The 16,262-nt window shown below is 42.7% G+C and overlaps 1 protein-coding gene across 1 annotated transcript in view; it reads right to left on the bottom strand.

Moving 5' to 3' along the window:
* The window catches only part of LOC142193625 (arylsulfatase H-like), a 52,229-nt gene that overhangs the window by 13,317 nt on the left and 22,650 nt on the right, over nucleotides 1–16,262 (bottom strand). The window contains exons 2-6 of the mRNA XM_075262614.1: nucleotides 15,283–15,411; nucleotides 11,920–12,343; nucleotides 4,869–5,005; nucleotides 3,513–3,647; nucleotides 1,060–1,222 (exon numbers count right to left, since the gene is read on the bottom strand). Of these exons, the coding sequence (XP_075118715.1) occupies nucleotides 1,060–1,222; nucleotides 3,513–3,647; nucleotides 4,869–5,005; nucleotides 11,920–12,343; nucleotides 15,283–15,411 (988 nt within the window). The remainder of the gene's footprint in view (nucleotides 1–1,059; nucleotides 1,223–3,512; nucleotides 3,648–4,868; nucleotides 5,006–11,919; nucleotides 12,344–15,282; nucleotides 15,412–16,262) is intronic.

Genomic DNA, 16,262 nt, shown 5'->3' with positions numbered 1-16,262 from the left:
GCTTCTTTTTTCTGCTAGCGGATTACATAGGCCTCTATTTTGAGGCCTTTTTTGGTGGAGGATTTTGAGGCGGATTCCGCCTCAAATTCCTGACCAAAAAACTCAGTGTGAACTTACCCTTTCAAGTAGAATCCACCTAAGGGCTAGTTCACACGTAGGCAAAGGGGCGGATTTTGACAGCGGATTTCGCTTCAAAATCCGCCCCTTTACAATGGTGGTCTATGTAGACCACCGGGTTTTTTTTTCCGCTAGAGGCGGGCTGCCGCTAGTGGAGAAAAGAAAGGACATGCCCTTTCTTCAGGCGGAAGCGGCTTCCGCCCCCGGCAGCTCCCTCCTATGTCGGCTCATTCATTTGAGCCGACAGCGGAGGGGAAAGCCGCGACCGCGATGGTCGCGGCAGGCGGGTTTTGACAAGAGAGAAACTCTCTCTCGGTGTCAAAACCCGCGCGGGCAGTTCACGTGTGAACTGACCCTAAAACACCAGCAAGATACTACTTTATAAATTGATTGGGAAGCACAAAGGGAACATTATATAGGGAGCATTATATTATGAGGGAACCTAATGAGGATTTATACCATGTATGGAGCACTAAGGGGGCATTATACCATTATATAGTCACATTCTTCAAGAGAGCATGATAAGCATGTAACAGCAATATCTCGACACAGGAGCATTGTTTTGTAATTAAAATTTCCATATGAAAACTTATGTTTCACAAGATATAAGGGATACAACTAACATACATTCATGGGATAACCCCTTTAATCTATATACAGTCAACACCAGCAATTCATTGGGACTGTCAATCATCTACTAAAGAGACTCCACTGCTCTAGTAGTGCTGTGATTGTTAACTAATGTGGCCGCATGATCAAAGCACTGGAAAGATATAGTGCTGCGTACTAAGTACAAGCTTCCAGTACTCTACGACTTGATGCCAAAGGGTTAAAATTAAGGCTTACATTGCATAACCTTATTTACAGCTTATCTTGAGGTGGTATCCACCTGAGCTTCAAATTCCTCCATTTACGCTTAGCCACTGTTTTCTATTTTATTACCTGTCTTGTGGTGGCTTGCCTCCTCCAAGTTTAGTTACTGTTGGGTATATATCCATGAGGCTTGTTGGTTTATCAATGATAGTATTTGCAGGAAGAACCCCTGGCCAACGTACAATTCCTGGTACTCGAATGCTGCCTTCCAGTCCTCCCATACCTTTACCACCTATAGTGTGTACAGACCAGAAAACAAAGTATTTAAGGGGGTTGTCCACTTTCAGACCAATATTAAGAAACACATGTTATTGTTTGTACAGTAAAAAGATATACAATTTTCCAATATACTTTCTGTATCAATTCCTTACAGTTTTCAAGATCTCTGCTTGCTGTCATTCATTCTGTTACTTCTAGGAGATAAAACTCTGACCATGGTCATGTGATTTACGGTCCATGGTCAGAGTTTTATCCACTAGAAGCACACTTTGGATCAAGGGTTACCTATTATATACAGGTTCTAGTATCTGCCGTGTAGCTACTACCTTCAGGCTAAGCTGTTACCTTCTCCCAAAATCTCATAAAACATATTTTAAGGCCTCTGCTTCATTGGGGAGAGGTCACTCATATGACTGAGGCTCATGTGCTTCAATTTTTGGACTCCACGCTATGTAGTGATTAAAAAACAATGTTTTATGGCCATTTAAGTGTTCCTTGCTCTTTCTATGCATCTTAAGAACTTGTATGTGTTTTTGGGTAATTTTTTTAGCCTTTAAAAAACGATCTTAGAAAAAGAAAAAAATCCCATTGACTTGCATTAGGATCGGAATTGGGATCGAGATCGGGTTTAAATGGAAAATGATTGGAAATCAGATTTCAAAATCGATCCCAAAATCTCAAGATCAGCTCAACCCTATTAATATTGTATTTGTTTTGGATATTTTGTATATTGTATGTAAATCCTCAGATGTAAAGCACCATGGAATTAATATAATAATGTACAACACCGTGGAATTAATATAATAATATATAGCACCATGGAATTAATATAATAATGTACAGCACCATGGAATTAATATAATAATGTACAGCACCCTGGAATTAATATAATAATGTACAGCACCATGGAATTAATACAACAATGTACAGCACCATGGAATTAATATAATAATGTACAGCACCATGGAATTAATGTAATAATGTAAAGCACCATGGAATTAATATAATAATGTAAAGCACCATGGAATTAATATAATAATGTAAAGCACCATGGAATTAATATAATAATGTAAAGCACCATGGAATTAATATAATAATGTAAAGCACCATGGAATTAATATAATAATGTACAGCACCATGAAATTAATATAATAATGTACAGCACCATGGAATTAATATAATAGTGTACAGCACCATGGAATTAATGTAATACTGTACAACACCATGGAATTAATATAATAATGTACAGCACCATGGAATTAATATAATAATGTACAGCACCATGGAATTAATGTAATAATGTAAAGCACCATGGAATTAATATAATAATGTAAAGCACCATGGAATTAATATAATAATGTAAAGCACCATGGAATTAATATAATAATGTAAAGCACCATGGAATTAATATAATAATGTAAAGCACCATGGAATTAATATAATAGTGTACAGCACCATGGAATTAATATAATAATGTACAGCACCATGGAATTAATATAATAGTGTACAGCACCATGGAATTAATATAATAATGTACAGCACCATGGAATTAATATAATAATGTAAAGCACCATTGACTTAATGGTGCTCCATAAATAAATGATAATAATAATAATAATAATAATAATAACTTTTCCTGTCACAGGCACACCTTGTTTCACTTGTGAGGAGTCAGGAAAACGAACAATGACCGGCAACCATTTAAAGTGATACCGCTCATTTAATAAAATGCATGATCCAGTACAAAGAAGTCAAGGACATATTACAACAGGACAATGATTTGCAATCTGAACAGTTACCTAATCCTTGCCATGCCTATCTCAAGCAACTTGTCACTTTAAAACGTGGAAAATATTCTTCAAGGTGTGCATTTACATCACTTCACACGGTCATAACATATAGGTAATCCATATCAGCTTGGTGGGGCTGCTGCACCCTGCCCCAGTCAGTTGTTCTTAGCAACTATTCCACAGATAGTGGTGCAGGAATCAGACCGCTCCATTCTTTAGTGATAGTGTAGTGTAGTGGACAGACCAGGTTACTGCAGCTCCGCTCCCCTTCGTTTAAATGGTAGTTAAGTGGTTATTCAGTTCACCCCACTACACAAAGAACAGAGCTGTCTGCTTCCTGTTCCATTGCCTGCATATCAGCTAGTGAGAAATATTTGGAGTCCACAAGTTTACTTCTTATCAATGATATCAGTTAAAAATTACAATGTGAAGATTACTCAAAGTATAGGTCTAACTATGAATGTTAACATTCAAAATAGTCATTGTATTGTGCCGCATATCTGGCATCCTTACCTCTGTAAATTCCATTGCTGCCCCTTAGGTAAGTATTTCCACGCATTCCTTCCAAGTATCCACCATGGTCAGATGCAAAGTAAGTGAATGTGTTGTTTGTTAAACCTTCTAGATCAACAGACTCAAGAATTTGCCCTGTAATGTGGATGAAAAAATTGAAAATGCTATAAGTCTGTTAATTTTCCCACTATGTCTTAACTATACTCAGTATATCCGCTTTAATTTAAATAAATACATAAGATTTTGAATGTTCCGTGTCTGTGCCTGCCAGCGTTCCACCAATACAAGCAGACGCAGCCACTAAGTTATCTTTGATACATTTCATGTCATTCACTCTCCTCAATACTGATATACTTCCTACTGCTGCTGCTGGATTCACCCACAGGAAAGGTGTACTCTCTTTCTGTTACTTAAGATGTCAGTGTGCACACCTGTAATCCTTCCCCAACATGTCAGTCAGCGCTGCACCTCTCATGAGGCGACCTGAAGCGACCGCTTCAGGCGGCGCTATGCCAGGGGGCGGCATATTTGCTGACCTAAGCCAGTCCAGGACAAGCTGTCCTGGACTGGCTTAGCGTCACCGTCTCGGCAGTCCGGCATGGGAAGTGAGCGGTGGATTGGGGAGGCCCTGTGGACGCAGCGCTGCTCCACCGGCCTCCTCTCACACTTAGTAGAGAGCAGGTCCTCTCCCTGCCTGCTCACGTCGCCCCCTCCGCCCCGCCCCCTCCTCACCGCGGGGGGTGGGGTGGGGGTTGGGGGCGTCTTTCTGTCGTCCGCCTCAGGCGGAAAAAAGCTAGGTTCACCCCTGATGTCAGTCTTACCCTTAGTTCACATCTGCATTTGGTAATCTGTTCGGGGAGTCTGCATGGGGAATCCCCCGAACAGACTACTGAATGCACTGGCAAGCGGTGTGCAATGAAAGCACACGGACCCCATAGACTATAATGGGGTCTGTGTGCTTTCTGCGCGCTACCTGCATGAATCATGCGGACATGACAGTAGATCATAATCTACTTTTCTGTCCGCATGTACTTTTCTGCAACCTGGGACCTTAACCATAAATGGATTTTCCGGGACTTTTAAATTTAGAATCTATCCTCAGGATAAGCCATCAATGTTAGATCAATGAGTGTCTAACTCCCAAGACCCCCTGTAGATCAGCTGCTGGAAGTAGCTGTGGTATTACCTGCTATGCTTCTGAATGTGACGCCCAGAATGCTACAGCCTCTTCAACTAGCTGATCGACCAGGGGCCGGGGTATTATTGCTCCACCAATCTTCAATTGATGATTTATCCTAAAGGTCATCAAACCCTTTTAAAATACAATAATAATAATAATGTGTATATGGAACTTACCAATCATCCAGTCCATTTCCTCTATGTTGTCCCCATACAAGTCATGTTTGCTTCTCCCTCTGAACTTCTTCGAAGTATAGAGAGGGGTGTGGATATGAAGAAAAGATAGAAAAAGAAGAAAAGGTCCATCTTTATTCCTGAAACATAATAGAAGAAAGTATTTACTCAAACAATATACAGACTGTGTGACATCCATATAACTTATAGAGATTATTCCATGGAATATTATAACAATTGTATTGGTTGCAATTCTGTCAATATTATATTCATATACTGTAGATATTGATATAGAACTGTATCTATCCTGTTGTGCATGTGTCAGGATAGAATTGTTTGGGCGTGGCTCAGTGGTTAGCATTGCAGCCTTGCAGCGCTGAAGTCCTGGGTTCAAATCCTGTCAGGAACAACATCCGCAAGGTTTTTGTATGTTCTCCTCATGTTTGCGTGGATTTCCTCCCATTCTACAAAGACATACTTAAAAGGAAAAAAAAAGTAAATTGTGATCCCTATATGGGGCTCACAATCTACATAAAAAAAAAAATAAAAAAATTGTTTGCTCCTATGAGATAATGTCACCCACATTTACCAAGGAGTTTTGATATATCTGCATAAAATAATATGCATGTAATACAGAGTCAGGGATACTGGGTTGTCTAGGTGGCAACTCAAACAAGGGAAGTTCCGCAAATACTGAATTTTTAGTTCGCACCGAGTTTTTTGGTCAGGGTTTTGGCAGAAATCCGCCTCCAAACCCTGAACCAAAAAATGCCTCACCATTCAAAGTATGTAAATCGCTTCTAAGTTTTTGCTGCTAGCGTTTTTTTCTACTAGCGGCAAAAAAAAGCGAGATGTCCATTCTTTTTGAAGCCGCAAGCGTTTTCCAGCTCGCGGCTTCAATGCAAGTCAATGTGATCCGGTTTTTCCGGCTGGCGTTTTTTTGGTCAGGAACCTGAAGCGGAAATGGCAAAAACCAGATCATAAAACAACATCTCTCTATATTATAAAAATGAATTCTTGTCTGTCCGTCTGTCTGTCTGTTCTCTAATGCAAACCAAACGACTGGACCGATCTTCACCAAATTTCGTACAGAGATACTTCACACGCCAGAGGATTAGATACATGTGTCTGCACACAGTCCCACACACCAGAGGATTAAATCTGCGCTTTTGCACACAGTTCCACACACTGAAGGATTGGATACGTGCATCTGCACACGGTTCCACATGCCAAAGGATTGGATACATGCTTCTGCACACAGTACCACACACCAGAGCATAAGATATGCACCTCTGCACACAGTACCACATGCCGTAGGATTAGATACGCGCAGCTGCACACAGTACCACAAGCCGTAGGATTAGATACGCGTGTCTGCACACAGTTCCACATGCCGTAGGATTAGATATGCGCCTCTTCACACAATACCACACAGGGGAGGATTATATACGTGTGTCTGCACACAGTACCACACTTTGGAGGATTAGATACATGCCTCTGCACACATTACTACAAGCCAGAGAATTAGATACGCGTCTCAGCACACAGTACCACACAGGGGAGGATTAGCTACGCGCATCTGCACACAGTAGCACATGCCATAGGATTAGATACGCGCGTCTACACACAGTTCCACATGCCGTAGGATTAGATACGCGCATCTTCACACAATACCACACAGGGGAGGATTAGATACGTGCATCTGCACACAGTACCACAAGACCGAGGATTAGATATGCGTGTCTGCACACAGTTCCACATGCTAAAGGATTATATAAGTGTGTCTGCTCAAAGTACCACACGGGGGAGGATTAGATACGCACCTCTTCACACAACACCACACAGGGGAGGATTAGATACGCACATCTGCACACAGTTCAACACGCTAGAGGATTAGATACGCATGTCTTCACATAGTACCACCGCCAGAGGATTAGATACGCTCATCTACACACAGTACCATACGGGGGAGGATTAGATACGCGCATCTGCACACAATACCACACGCCAGAGGATTGGATATGCACATCGGCACACAGTTCCATACGCCAGAGGATTAGAAACGCACGTCTGCACACAGTACCACATGCCGTAGTATTAGATACATGCATCTGCACACAGTTTCACACACCAAAGGATTAGATATGTGCCTCTGCACACAGTACCGTATGCCAGGATATTGGATACATGCATCTGCACACAATACCACATGCCAGAGGATTGGATACGCGCATCTGCACACAGTTCCACACACCAGAGGATTAGATAAGCACGTCTGCACACAGTACCACATGCCGTAGGATTAGATACGCGCATCTACTTACAGTTCCACACGCCAGAGGATTAGATATGCGTGTCTTCACACAGTTGTACATGCCATAGGGTTAGATACATGCGTCTGCATACAGTACCACATGCTGTAGGATTAGATACTCGCATCTACACACAGTTCCGCATGCCGTAGGATTAGATACACGCCTCTGGCTTGTAGTCACGGGGAGGGTTAGATATACGTGTCTGCATACAGTACCACATGTCAGATGATTAGATACGCATGTCAGCACACAGTACCACACGCCGGAGAATTAGACACGTACGTCTATACACAGTTACACATGCTGCAGGATTAGATACGTGCGTATGCACACAGTACCAAGTGCCAGAGGATTAGATACACGCAACATCACACAATTCCACACGCCAGAGGATTAGATATGCGCCACTGCACACAGTACCACATGCTAGAGGATTAGATACGCACAACTCCACACAGTACCACATGCCAGTGGAATAGATACCAGCCTCAGCACACAGTACCACACACCAGAGGATTAGATACACGGCTCTGCACAGAGTACCACATATTAGAGTTTTACTCCAGGTTTCCATAGCAACTCAGCCATTTTTCTGTACTACTTTATGTCAGCTTTAAAAGGGCAGGGCGCTGTGGATGACACTGTTACACAAGGTCACATACACACAGCTTTACTCCAGGTCTCCATAACAACCGATCACAGGTTTTTTACTGATATCCGAAATGAGATACACATGATCACATGATGCTTATGGACATACGCACAAACGATATACAAAATACACCAGTGCAAAACTGAACAATTCTTATGGGGCCACTACACAAACAAAACATTAAATATACCTGTGCGAAGCTGGGTCCTCCTGCTAGCATATATATGTATATATTGTATTTTTCGGACTATAAGACGCACTGGACTATAAGACGCACCCAGGTTTTAGAGGAGGAAAATAGGGAAAAAAAATTTTGAAGCAAAAACTGGTAAAATATTTAATATATGGGAGTTGTAGTTTTGCAACAGCTGCAAGGCCACATTGACAGGTGACCCTGCAGCTGTACGGGGATGCATAGAGTGTTTTTTTTTGCGGGTCCAGAAGTACTTTTTAGTTATACCATTTTGGAGAATATCTATTGCTTAGATCACCTTTTATTGAAAAAAAAAACCCGGTGGTTTATTATATATGATTTTCTACTTTTATATATATATTCTAGGGACAGGAGGTGATTTATAACTTTTATTTATTTCATATTTTTAAAGCTTTTTTTTCTTTTTTAAACTATTTTATTCCCCCCCCCCCCCCCCCCCCGGGGCTTGAGCCTGCGGTCACTTGATTGCAAGTCCCATAGACGGCAATACAACTGTATTGCCGTCTATGGGACATTCTGTGTATTAGTATTACGGCTGGTCATAGACCCAGCCGCAATACTAATATATAGCAGTGACAGGCCTGGGAGCCTCATTAGGCTCCCGGCTGTCACCCGAACAGGTCGGCTCCTGCGATACCGCCGCTCAGGAGCCGGCCTGCAACTTTACAGGTACGGGGCCGGTGGGGACCGGTCCCGGGGGAGAAGAGGCCGCTGATACAGACTGCAGACCCGGCATCCGCTGTACTAGAGAGGCGGATGCCGGGGAGGGATAGACGCCGGGGCCTGAGACATCGCTGCCCTGCCCTGCATGAAGCCAGCGGCGGGGGGACGGAGGAGCTGCTGCTGGCTTCATGCAGGGCAGAGGAGCGCAGCGATGTCGCAGGCCCCGGCACCTGTAATGGCGTCTATCACTTGCCGGCTTCCGTCTCTCTAGTACAGCGGATGCCAGGCGCCACATTCGGCCTATAAGACGCACCCTTCTTTTCCCCCCAAATTTTGGGGAAAAAAAGTGCGTCTTATAGTCCGAAAAATACGGTGTATATATATATATATATATATATATATATATATACATATTAGTGTTGAGCGAATATTATTCGAATCCTAGGTCCTATAGGAATGCCTGGGAGCGGCCGATGGGGTTAAGCGCCGGCTTCCATGCATTCGTATGGGAGTGAGGTATTCCAAACTAGGATTGGAATACTACTCGCCCTCATGCCAAGCTCTGCCAAAATCTGCTGCTGGAGCTGACTTCTTAAGCCTCCTTGATGAGGAGACTCGCTGCCAGAACATCCCCAAAGTGTGGACTGGAGGGGGGGTGGAATGACAGGTCCCACTACCAACCTACCTGCCATTCCTAAAAATCCAGCCCAGTAACTGGAACTCTGAAATAACCCTCAGCAGACAATAGTTATCTGCTGAGAAATGTTCTTTCTGGAGCTTTCTCATCTCACCCATTTGAGTAGTCTGGGTGAGATGTACACCCCCTCCATTACCTGACCAGCGATCGGCTTACACTCTCTCTCTCTCTCTCTCTCTCTCTCTCTCTGTCTCTCTCTCTCTCTCTATATATATATATATATATACACAGTGCCTTGCGAAAATACTCGGCCCCCTTGAAATTCTCAACCTTTTGCCACATTTCAAAAATGTAAATTTTTGGGGACACAATTGTGAAGTGGAATGAAATTTATTGGATATCTTAAACTTTTTTAACAAATAAATAACTGAAAAATTGAGCGTGCAAAATTATTCGGCCCCCTTGCATTAATACTTTGTAGCGCCGCCTTTTGCTGCGATTACAGCTGCACGTCACTTGGGGTATGTCTCTATCAGTTTTGCACATCGAGAGACTGAAATTCTTGCCCATTCTTCCATGCAAAACAGCTGGAGCTCAGTGAGGTTGGATAGAGAGCGTTTGTGAACAGCGTTTTTCAGCTCTTTCCACAGATTCTCAATTGGATTCAGGTCTAGACCTTGACTTGGCCATTCTAACACCTGGATACGGTTATTTGTCAGCCATTCCATTGTAGATTTTGCTTTATGTTTTGGATCATTGTCTTGTTGGAAGATAAATCTCCGTCCCAGTCTCAGGTCTTTTGCAGACTCCAACAGGTTTTCTTCCAGAATAGTCCTGCATTTGGCTCCATCCATCTTCCCATCAATTTTAACCATCTTCCTTGTCCCTGCTGAAGAAAAGCAGGCCCAAACCATGATGCTGCCACCACCATGTGTGACAGTGGGGATGGTGTGTTCAGGGTGATGAGCTTTGTTGCTTTTACGCCAAACATATCGTTTTGCATTGAGGCCAAAAAGTTCGATTTTGGTTTCATCTGAGCAGAGCACCTTCTTCCACATGTTTGGTGTCTCCCAGGTGGCTTGTGGCAAACTTTAAATAAGACTTTTTATGGATATTTTTGAGAAATGGCTTTCTTCTTGCCACTCTTCCATAACAGCCAGATTTGTGCAGTGTACGACTGATTGTTGTCCTATGGACAGACTCTCCCACCTCAGCTGTAGACCTCTGCAGTTCATCCAGAGATATCATGGGCCTCTTGGCTGCATCTCTGAATAGTCTTCTCCTTGTTTGAGATGAAAGTTTAGCTGGGTCTTGGTAGATTTGCAGTGGTCTGATACTCCTTCCATTTCAATATGATTGCTTGCATACTGCTCCTTGGGATGTCTAAAGCTTGGGAAATCTTTTTGTATCCAAACCCAGCTTTAAACTTCTCCACAACAGTATCTCGGACCTGCCTGGTGTGTTCCTTGGTCTTCATGATGCTCTCTGCGCTTTAAACAGAACCCTGAGACAATCACAGAGCAGGTGCATTTATACGGAGACTAGGTTACAATACAGGTGGATTCTATTTCTCATCATCAGTCATTTAGGACAACATTGGATCATTCAGAGACCCTCACTGAACTGAACCGAGTGAGTTTGCCACACTGAAATTAAAGGGGACGAATAATTTTCCATGCCCCACTTTTCTGGTTTTTATTTGTCAAAAAAGTTTTATCCAATAAATTTAGTTCCACTTCACAATTGTGTCCCACTTGTTGCCGATTCTTCCCACAAAAATTAAAATTTTATATCTTTATGTTTGAAGCCTGAAATGTGACAAAAGGTTGAAAAGTTCAAGGGGGCCGAATACTTTCGCAAGGCTGCTCTGACGATGACTGGAGCAGCCGAAGTATCTCCTGTAGTAGTGGCACAGGTTGTGCGATGTTGTGACTTCATCATGCCACCCGTGCTATAACGTCCCATGCGTAGGTCTTTTGTGGTAGTTCAGGGACTTTTCAGTTCCCTGCTCTGTCACATTATTAAACTGTATCAGCGTGCATAGCCTGCCAGTACCTCTGTGTCGCTCCCGGGATTCAAGCCATCAGGCTAAAAGTGTGATGCTCCGGATCCCAGGAGCCCCTTTAGGGTAGGGGGCCCTGGGTAATTGCCCAGTTTGCCTTATCCAACACCGACCCTGGGTGTACCCATGTGTCCGCTGGCGGTCCAATCAGTCTTTAGTGGTGGCCCAGGGTGCATGATTTCACCAGGAGAGCTCTGGATACCATGGTGAAGCCCAAAAGTGGTAAGGGAAGGTGAATATTATTATTATTATTATTATTTTTTCACATCTTCCCTGGGTCTCTACCTATGAGGTCTGAAGCAACTCCAGAGTTTTATAATGTCACTTTCACAGTGACATAACTTTGGCTATGGTTGCCTTACAGAGCTAGAAATTGAATAGATAAGTTCCTACGAGCCCTAAAAGAGTCCTACACTATGCTTTAAGCCATTTTATGGTGCAGTTTGTACCAAACTTGATCAGCCCGAATCTAATCTTGAAACCATGAAATGTATATCAATGTAAGTTTTACCTGTTAATAAATGCCTTGGCCTCCTTCACTATTTGACCAGCTTTTGTTTCCAGGTCCATCGGCTGTTCAATTATTTCAAAGTTCCTCATCAATATGCAGTTCCAATATGGTACAAATGCAAAGGCTATGTACCAATACATGAAGTACAATGTGCCACATAGGGTGCCGGCCACAATAGGTTTCCAGGGAATGTTAATGAATTTCCACAACTTGCCTACTAGAAGTGTAAGCACTGTGATGAGGAAGACCTGCACCTGAAACCATAATGTTGTCTTAAAGCTTCTAATAAACTCACTTTCCCTTGATACTTCACAGTCATTGAATAAGGTGAAAGGCATGCCATAGAAATAATCAAAGCCGTGGTTTAATGGATGGTGGCAGAAATCATCCCTAGTGTTACAGTTTACTCCAAGATGCCATTTACCTGTTAAAAAAAATAAGAAATGTGTGTGATAACGGTACAGTACATTTATTTTACATCAATGAACCCAAAATTACATGGACCAGAATTATCAATAGATTGCATTTGTACAATTGAAATAGGTAGATGTCCAAAAATCAGTCTCAGGTCAGGATTTTAAGCTGTTTTGAAGGGCCATTTTCCAAATTGAATGTTCAACTGCAGTAGCCAGTGTAGGCGAAATCTGGTATTACATTTAGTCCATTCAAATTATTGGGTGACCACAAAATATGATGTATTATGTGCGGACATGCAGCTTGCACTAGTCTTAGAACTGTAAGGAGCATTTGAGAAATTCCATTAAAGACATCACTCAAATTAACATGAAATGTAATGCTACAAGATATACACAGAAATACAAGGCAAAGAAACGCAGATCCTAGCTCAGATCTGGAAGATTTCAGGAGTAGAGATGAGCGAACACTAAAATGTCCGAGGTTCGAAATCCGATTCCAACAGCCGCACACTGTTCGACGGATTTCGAACCCCATTATAGTCTATTGGGGGAAATGCTCGTTTCAGGGGTACGCAAAATTCGATAACATTATACTTATCAAGTCCATGAGTGATGGTTGGGCTGGATTCTCCTTGAAGTCTTCTCCCGGCGCAGCGTCCCCGCGTCTTCTTCCGGCTGGAATTCACTCTGCCTAGGCATTGGGACCTAGGCAGAGCCGACTGCGCATGCGCGGTCCGCTCTGCCCGGCCCGGCGCCTGAGCAGAGCCAACTGCGCATGTGAGGGCATGCCCGCGTATGCGCAGTTGGCTCTGCCTAGGCCGGATGCCCAGGCAGAGTGAATTCCAGCCGGAAGACACCGCGGGGACGCTGCACGGAGAAGACTTCTAAAGGTAAGAGAAGAACCAGCGTTGATTGGCAGAATGTATAGCATTCTGCCAATCAACGCTGGTTCTGCATCGAACCTTAAACTTCGAACAGCTAGTAGTGTTCGATCTAGTACGAGTATTTCGAATACCGTAGTATGCGATCAAACACCTACTCGATCGAACACTACTCGCTCATCTCTATTCAGGAGACGTAAAATCTATGAACAATTTGGATATCTGTGAATTTCAAGGGAAACTCAGAAAGTTATGTTTACATTCTACTCAAATAACATATGCTTGTAGGTCATACCTCAAGAAAAAGTAGCAATATTCACCTCACTGATTCCCTGCTGTTCCCATACCAATATATTTATTTATTTAGCTTACTTATATAGGGCTTACTTATATAGCCCCATATAGGGCTCATAATCTACATTCCCTATCATTAAGTCTTTGGAGTGTGGGAAGAACTGGTGGCAACCCGCGCAAACACTGGGAGAACATACAAACTCCTTACAGGTGTTATCCTTGGCAGGACCCAAGACCCCAAGAACCCAAGACTCCAGTGGTAACCACTTGAGCCACCATGATGCTATGCTATATTATGGATATTCTGCTTCCTGTTTTATCTCGACATACTGTTTACAGTGCCCCCACAAACATGGCAACTCTGCCTTAGTGGTAATCCTCCCCCTACGCAGTGGCTGGGCAGTGATGATAGGGATACAAGGATATGGAGGATGGTGGTTATAGCTGCCCTTGCTAAATGCAATAAATGAAATAGGCAGTTGACAGGTGTAGGTCACGCCCTTCTTTATTCCAAACTCAGACTCTTTGGTTAGAGAATTCAGTTACATGGGTGCCGAAGTAGCATTTTCTACTTTTTTTTTCCTTGAACCTTTCCTTTAGCTATTCTGGAAGACTAGCATCCAAGTCCCTTCTTGGATAGCTTTGTTTGCCATTCCAAGTCCCTTCTTGGACAATCCCCTAGGAGATCTGATCACAACTACAATATACTGCAATACTAATTTTGCACAAATATTTCTGTATATTGAGAATATCCATTCACCTATGTTCATTGCCTATGGCAGCCTGTTATAGAGATGGATAGAAAATAGGCCAGGGAGCTTTCAATAGGATTTTGTTCCAGAATATGGTTTTCCTGTTAAAGAAGAGCTTTCCTCTGGTACCCGCAGTATTATATGAATTCAGTGCACTGTCAGCTTTCCTGATGTGTGCCTGGGTGCAGGAGACATCATTGCCATTTGTTCCTGCACCAATAGCTCTCCACTGTCAGAAAGGCAGGCTTTGTCATCACTGAGTGGTAAGGGACACCCCCCCAACAGTAGCCGCCGGCCGTGATTGAACGCTTGTGTTTTTGCGGCCCCAGTCATGCAATGAATAGGAGCCTTAGAAGCACGGATGCAAAACCGGACAGTAACAGGACCTGTCCTGGGTTTTGCGGCACACACTATAATTCATGGTTTTGTGCATGGGCTGACAGAAATGAATGGGTCAAGGTACTATCTAGGAAAAACCCAGATAACACACTGAACAACGTCATGGTCGTCTGCAAGGGGCCTTAGTCCAAGTAATCAGCAAAATTTCCACAGGTGATTGGGTAAGTGGTCATTTCCTTTCTGTCAACTGAAGATACTGGCAGTGCAGGTCAGAACGATTAGGCACTATTTCTATGTAAAGGGGTTGTCCAAGCTAAAAATTTTATTTTTTAATTAGGTTGGGTAGGTTAAAAAAAAAATTATAATCACCTTTCCCCGTTGCTCTGGTGCCTCTGGTCCAGTCCTGCATCGCCGTTGTTGTCTTTCTGTGGAAGTTCCCACCGCATGTGACCCGAGACATCACAGTTGGCGAAGACTTCCACAAAAGGAGGACCAAAGCGCTGGAGGACACTGAAGCACCGGGGACAGGTGAGTATGTTTTTTGGTTTCTTCCCACCTTCCCAATAATATTTTAGCTTGGACAACCCCTTTAAGTCATAAATAAGCTTTGACGTGAAGTTTAAATACTGGTTTATGATTTTTTTTTGTTTCTTTTGTTTCAATACTTAAATTATTGCTCACCAATGAGTCCTGTAGAATAACCTTGCTCCTTTAAGATTTTGGCAAATGTTATTTCATTTGTGGGAAGTCCTCCAGACGCAGCAGTCCACAGTATCACCTTCTTTTCAACCTCATCATGGCCGGTCATACCTAATTAAAAAAAAAAGTGTCAGGCATTCAGGGTTATGGTTATCAAGTTCAATACAAACAAAATATTACTTGAATGTGAATGTTACAGGGAATGGCCAATCTATTGATGTGCATTTAACTCAGCAACAGTATTAAGAAAAAGGGGTCCAAGGGTTCAGTGTGAAAAGTTATAATGAAAAGATTCCAATATACTCTCTGTGCCAATTCCTCATGTTTTTCTTGATCTCTGCATGCTGTCTTTTTTTTCCGTGGATAAAAAAAAAAATCAGTCCATGGTCATGTGATATACAGTCAATGGTCATGTGATATACAGTCCATAGTCATGTAATATACAGTCCATGGTCATGTGATATACAGTCCATGGTCATGTGATGTACAGTCCATGGTCATGTGATGTACAGTCCATGGTCATGTGATGTACGGTCCATGGTCATGTGATGTACGGTCCATGGTCATGTGATGTACGGTCCATGGTCATGTGATGTACGGTCAATGGTCATGTGATATACAGTCCATAGTCATGTGATATACAGTCCATGGTCATGTGATGTACAGTCCATGGTCATGTGATGTACAGTCCATGGTCATGTGATGGACACACAAGTGCAGCTTGTTACAGCCATCTGTTATGAGCTGTGCACCTGTGTATCCATCACAGGACCATGGACTGATTTTTAACCACTGAAACAAAACAGCAAGTAGAGGAAACTGGTACAGAAAATATTAAGAAAAATTGTAATAACTTTCATTATACAAAGAATAACATTTATACAACCCCTTTAAGGCCGAGGCCTCACGGGAAATGCCGCGATTTGCCTGGGAAAAATTGCAGCATTTTACAGTAAGTGCAA

Source organism: Leptodactylus fuscus, chromosome 2 (genome assembly GCF_031893055.1).
Source record: "Leptodactylus fuscus isolate aLepFus1 chromosome 2, aLepFus1.hap2, whole genome shotgun sequence".
NCBI classification, from domain to species: domain Eukaryota; kingdom Metazoa; phylum Chordata; class Amphibia; order Anura; family Leptodactylidae; genus Leptodactylus; species Leptodactylus fuscus.
The sequence above is the reverse complement of the archived record's forward strand: the minus strand, read 5'-3'. Positions and strand labels throughout refer to the sequence as shown.